At 33.0% G+C, this 6883-nt stretch overlaps 1 protein-coding gene across 1 annotated transcript; it reads left to right on the forward strand.

The window, feature by feature from the left end:
- Positions 1-6460: 6460 nt before the first annotated feature.
- LOC139892257 (transcription factor PCF1-like) lies at positions 6461-6883 on the forward strand. The gene has a single exon (XM_071875303.1). It carries the CDS (start codon positions 6461-6463, stop codon positions 6881-6883), a length of 423 nt encoding a protein of 140 aa, XP_071731404.1.

Here is a 6883-nt window from a genome sequence, read left to right on the forward strand (position 1 = left end):
TATAAGTATGTATCTCATTAGGTATTTTAACAATGAGTTATATACATAAAAATGAGACTATTAATTTAAGAAACTCGAAAACGATATATATAACGATTATCGTTATAACAACGTCTTACTAGGTACAAATGAATCATATTAAGATATTGATACACTTGGTTAATTATGTTAAATGATAAGTAAATATATTATTAAGTGTATTAACAATGAAATACATATGTAAAAATAAGACTACTAACTTAATGATTTCGAAACGAGACATATATGTAACGATTATCGTTGTAACGACATTTAACTGTATATACATCATACTAAGATATATTATATATCATAATATCATGATAATATAACAATTTAACATCTCATTTGTTATAATAAACAATGGGTTAACAACATTCAACAAGATCGTTAACCTAAAGGTTTAAAAACAACATTTACATGTAACGACTAACGATGACTTAACGACTCAGTTAAAATGTATATACATGTAGTGTTTTAATATGTATTCATACACTTTTGAAAGACTTCAAGACACTTATCAAAATACTTCTACTTAACAAAAATGCTTACAATTACATCCTCGTTCAGTTTCATCAACAATTCTACTCGTATGCACCCGTATTCGTACTCGTACAATACACAGCTTTTAGATGTATGTACTATTGGTATATACACTCCAATGATCAGCTCTTAGCAGCCCATGTGAGTCACCTAACACATGTGGGAACCATCATTTGACAACTAGCATGAAATATCTCATAAAATTACAAAAATATGAGTAATCATTCATGACTTATTTACATGAAAACAAAATTTCATATCCTTTATATCTAATCCATACACCAACGACCAAAAACACCTACAAACACTTTCATTCTTCAATTTTATTCATCTAATTGATCTCTCTCAAGTTCTATCTTCAAGTTCTAAGTGTTCTTCATAAATTCCAAAAGTTCTAGTTTCATAAAATCAAGAATACTTCCAAGATTGCAAGTTTACTTCCAAGTTTTCTAAATCCATTCCAAGTAATCATCCAAGATCAAGAAATCTTTGTTACTTACAGTAGGTTATATTTCTAATACAAGGTAATAATCATATTCAAACTTTAATACAATTTCTATAACTATAACAATCTTATTTCGAGTGGAAATCTTACTTGAAATTATTTTCGTGTCATGATTCTGCTTCAAGAACTTTCAAGCCATCCAAGGATCCTTTGAAGCTAGATCTATTTTTCTCATTTCCAGTAGGTTTATCCAAGGAACTTGAGGTAGTAATTATGTTCATAACATCATTCGATTCATACATATAAAGCTATCTTATTCGAAGGTTTAAACTTGTAATCACTAGAACATAGTTTAGTTAATTCTAAACTTGTTCGCAAATAAAAGTTAATCCTTCTAACTTGACTTTTAAAATCAACTAAACACATGTTCTATATCTCTATGATATGCTAACTTAATGATTTAAAACCTGGAAACACGAAAAACACCGTAAAACCGGATTTACGCCGTCGTAGTAACACCGCGGGCTGTTTTGGGTTAGTTAATTAAAAACTATGATAAAATTTCATTTAAAAGTTGTTATTCTGAGAAAATGATTTTTATTATGAACATGAAACTATATCCAAAAATTATGGTTAAACTCAAAGTGGAAGTATGTGTTCTAAAATGGTCATCTAGACGTCGTTCTTTCGACTGAAATGACTACCTTTACAAAAACGACTTGTAACTTATTTTTCTGACTATAAACCTATACTTTTTCTGTTTAGATTCATAAAATAGAGTTCAATATGAAACCATAGCAATTTGATTCACTCAAAACGGATTTAAAATGAAGAAGTTATGGGTAAAACAAGATTGGATAATTTTTCTCATTTTAGCTACGTGAAAATTGGTAACAAGTCTATTCCAACCATAACTTAATCAACTTGTATTGTATATTATGTAATCTTGAGATACCATAGACACGTATACAATGTTTCGACCTATCATGTCGACACATCTATATACATTTCGGAACAACCATAGACACTCTATATGTGAATGTTGGAGTTAGCTATACAGGGTTGAGGTTGATTCCAAAATATATATAGTTTGAGTTGTGATCAATACTGAGATACGTATACACTGGGTCGTGGATTGATTCAAGATAATATTTATCGATTTATTTCTGTACATCTAACTGTGGACAACTAGTTGTAGGTTACTAACGAGGACAGCTGACTTAATAAACTTAAAACATCAAAATATATTAAAAGTGTTGTAAATATATTTTGAACATACTTTGATATATATGTATATATTGTTATAGGTTCGTGAATCAACCAGTGGCCAAGTCTTACTTCCCGACGAAGTAAAAATCTGTGAAAGTGAGTTATAGTCCCACTTTTAAAATCTAATATTTTTGGGATGAGAATACATGCAGGTTTTATAAATGATTTACAAAATAGACACAAGTACGTGAAACTACATTCTATGGTTGAAGTATCGAAATCGAATATGCCCCTTTTTATTAAGTCTGGTAATCTAAGAATTAGGGAACAGACACCCTAATTGACGCAAATCCTAAAGATAGATCTATTGGGCCTAACAAACCCCATCCAAAGTACCGGATGCTTTAGTACTTCGAAATTTATATCATTCCGAAGGGTGTCCCGGAATGATGGGGATATTCTTAAATATGCATCTTGTTAATGTCGGTTACCAGGTGTTCACCATATGAATGATTTTTATCTCTATGTATGAGATGTGTATTGAAATATGAAATCTTGTGGTCTATTGTTACGATTTGATATATATAGGTTAAACCTATAACTCACCAACATTTTTGTTGACGTTTAAAGCATGTTTATTCTCAGGTGAATACTAAGAGCTTCCGCTGTTGCATACTAACATAAGGACAAGATTTGGAGTCCATGTTTGTATGATATTGTGTAAAAACTGCATTCAAAAAACTGATTTCGATGTAACATATTTGTATTGTAAACCATTATGTAATGGTCGTGTGTAAACAGGATATTTTAGATTATCATTATTTGATAATCTACGTAAAGCTTTTTAAACCTTTATTTATGAAATAAAGGTTATGGTTTGTTTTAAAAATGAATGCAGTCTTTGAAAAATGTCTCATATAGAGGTCAAAACCTCGCAACGAAATCAATTAATATGGAACGTTTTAATCAATAAGAACGGGACATTTCACTTTGATGCACAAAACTTTATCTAATTTTGAAGTTTGAGAGTGGTATGGTGGTGGTGATGGCCGACGGCCTCAAGGGAGAGGGAGGAGAGCAAATTGTCAATTAAAAAAGAATGGGGGAATGAGGATTCCTAGTCTCTTGCTAAATATTTGTAGTTAGGGCCCTAAACAAGACCCATCTAATGACCCATTAACCAAATTAAGTCCATTAAGGTGCATGGGGGTGGGGTCGGCCGAATGGCCCTCTAAGGGGTGTCCTGAGCTCGTTTTGCTAATTTACTTGTACGCGCGTGGTCCGTTTCGTTGCCGTTAATCGTACCGGGTCTCCGGAACATTAACTAGTCGTTGAAACGCAATCACCGAGTTTAATTCATTAAATAAATAATAAATTAAAAATAATTTTCTTAAAGTCAATAATTATCGAAAATAATTATTGTGTCGTTTTTCTGAGTTCCGTAAACTGAAAAGCTTTCTAGACGATAAACTTAATCGTAACGCTTCTAGTTATTTCGCTAACCGAAATAAGTTCGTAAATTAATATAACATATTAATTCATACATTCCTCTAATAAGTATGTATTTAATTCTATTAAACACACAAATCTAAGTAATCTCCGTTAAATACTTAACGGACAATTAACGATAGCAAACGGAAAAAGTCGGGTTGTTACAATAAGGGATACCCTCTACTTTAGCTTATGTTTAAGAAAGTTTGGGCCAAGTGGATAGATTAATACGCTGCCTTATCGGGTCGCTCATAATAGAAGAGTCGTCTAGTGTTAACAAGTAGCTGTGTTACTCTGGCGTCGAGGGAAGAGGCGTTGCTGCCTATTCAGAATCTTCAAGCCTATCGCATACATTATGCCCAGTGACATGTCAGTCCTCTGACAGGGGCGGTAGGACCAATATAAAGGGTAAAGGGTTATCAACTATTCATGAGTCATCATTACACAACTCAGCAATGTAACTAACGAAATTATAGCATGTACATCTTTAACCTTATCTGAAATACAAATTTTACCTATCTGTATTTACTTTATCCTTTAGAAAATTAGAAAACCCAAAATAGAAACACAACTACTCCTTGTTAATTATTTTTGTCAGGTTTTAGGTTCGATTCTGTAGACTTCTTTAAAAACGACCCTAGGTCATACTTCCCTTACTCACCCTGAGGAGTAGTAGATTTAGGCCCCGACCTTATAAATTTAAAACACGGGTACATCCCCGCTGGGAGACCTCGACTGACGGCCGTGCGGCCCGACGACACTGCACACTAAAACACAACCGTCTGTTTTGACCATATCACGCATATTGTAGGCACTCGTATGGAAGATGATGAGTATAAGTTAATTGTTGACAAAAGGTAAGGTGAGGAAAAGAGTAACACTCAACAAGTTCATGATAGTGTAGTCATTGGTAAAGGTAAGAATTTTTTTGTACAGGCCTAAACAAAAAGAAGGTCATGGGATGATAAGCATGTCGGTTCCTCTCATCCAAGGATAGTTGTAAGGCAATCTCCTACTAGGCCTTCATCACAAGTGAATGTTCATAACTCGTTCAGGGCTCTTAATAGTGATACATATAACCTAGTTGATGAATCAAGCGATATTGAAATTGATGAAGAGGAAATGACCATGTTTACGGTTGAGAAAACTGCTACCAAGAAAACGGCCTCATTTGACATGAAATCGGGCTGGTTGTAGTTGGAAGGCTTTAGATCCTTGTCTAACATTTCTTTATTATTTTAAATAATATTTATCGGGATAATTCATTAAAAAAAGGTTGATTCGATGATCTATCTAAATACTATCTTGCACTTTCTAAAGAGATTGTAAATGTCACTTTATTCACTTATCACGAAATTTGTTTGAAATATAAATTCACAAACTTCAGAGTTTCTCTAATCTCTAATCTGTAATCTCTCTTATTTGATTGACCACTATCGAATGATCAACCACCACATTTTCAGCCCATTGAATTAACTTTAAATCAACTTATATTGTGAAAATACAATATAATCGCATATTCTGCATGTATTAACTTTTTTGAATTATTTTATTAATACAACCTCTATAACTGATAATTGATTTATGTAATTGAAAACCTCGCTTATTTTATTTGGGACTAAAATAAATCTGAATATATTCTGTAACGTTTGTAGCGATTTAATGATCATATTAGCTAAAACTATTCGTTTTACTAACTTCAAGTTTAAAATCTAAATCCCAATTCATTTACAATGATAATCTTATCTTGTGAAAATACCTTATGACTCTATTATTCGAGTCAACATCAAGTCGATTCATTAACGATTTGATTGTCGCTTAGAGCCTAAATTGAATTTCAGGCAGATTTAAAACCAATGAAAATTTGATTATATCATTTTCATGGCAATCTCACACTTTTTTTAACCTACTTATTGGGCGGAGGTCCATTCGAAAACAATCTATATATCCATAAAACATTTGGAGGGAGGACTCTCCTCTATTCTTTGAGTGCTTCACTCAGGGTAGTGAGATGATTTGTCTTTATTCTAGGATAGGAAAAATATTGTCTACATCTTACTTCCTCCATACCCCACTTTTGTTAGATTGAGTTTTGTTGTTGTTGTGAAAATATCTTAGATTTTATATTAAGATATTTTTAGAGATCGATGATCTTTAGAACTGTCGTTACGGTAGGTAAAATTATTGTACAATTTAGTAATCGCCATTCAAAAGTCAAATTTAACCGATAACCGCTATGTACAAAAGCTTTAAACACATTAATGACAGGTTTTAGAGTTGTTATTAAAAAAATTATTTATTTTTTAACGAAGACTTAATACTGTCGTTAACGTGCTTAAAATCATTGTACAATTCAGTGACCGCTATTATAAAGTTAAAATTAACCGCTACATAAAATTAGGATTATTATGTATAACAACATAACTTCATTTTAAAAAATACGGAGTATAAGCCTTATGAAACTAACTACAGTAAAAGATATGTGTAAAAGATAGTATCTGATTCAAATCAGTAACCATTTTAAGTATTAACTTAACCGTATTCGAACTTAATTTTCAAAAAAGCTCCAAAAGGCAAAACCATCGATTATGGAGTAATTTAAATTTTTACAATTCAAAGTTTTTTTCTTTTAAAACAAAACACAAATAATACATCGATTGAATACATATAAATTACTCCACCCCAAATTCAAACTTCAATCTTATTCTCTATACCCAAAGAGAACCCTAGACCAATTTAGTAGGGGTACCACCGATGGAGCCACCGCCACAACCACCATCTTCCACCGATTACACTCACCACCAACTCGTTCCGAGTCAACTTGGTCCTATCACAACCACCACTACAAAGAAAAAAGACCGTCACTCAAAAGTAAACGGAAGAGGCCGGCGAGTTAGGGTTCCGGCGTTATGTGCGGCTCGAATATTCCAACTCACTAGAGAACTCGGTCACCGGACCGAAGGTCAAACCATTGACTGGCTACTTCATCATGTTGACCCATCTTTGTTCCCGTCGTCCGTCGCCGGAGATAGTGGTGGTCAGACGGTGGTGCCGGAGAACTCACAGCCGGAGTTAGAGTTGTTTCCAAACATGTCGTTTACTTCATTGTTGATGCAAGTTCAAGATGATGATGTGAAGACAAAGATTCAGAAAATTGGTGATGTTTGGGAAGTTTAA

The sequence above is a fragment of the Rutidosis leptorrhynchoides genome, chromosome 1, assembly GCF_046630445.1.
Source record: "Rutidosis leptorrhynchoides isolate AG116_Rl617_1_P2 chromosome 1, CSIRO_AGI_Rlap_v1, whole genome shotgun sequence".
In the NCBI taxonomy this organism is placed as follows: domain Eukaryota; kingdom Viridiplantae; phylum Streptophyta; class Magnoliopsida; order Asterales; family Asteraceae; genus Rutidosis; species Rutidosis leptorrhynchoides.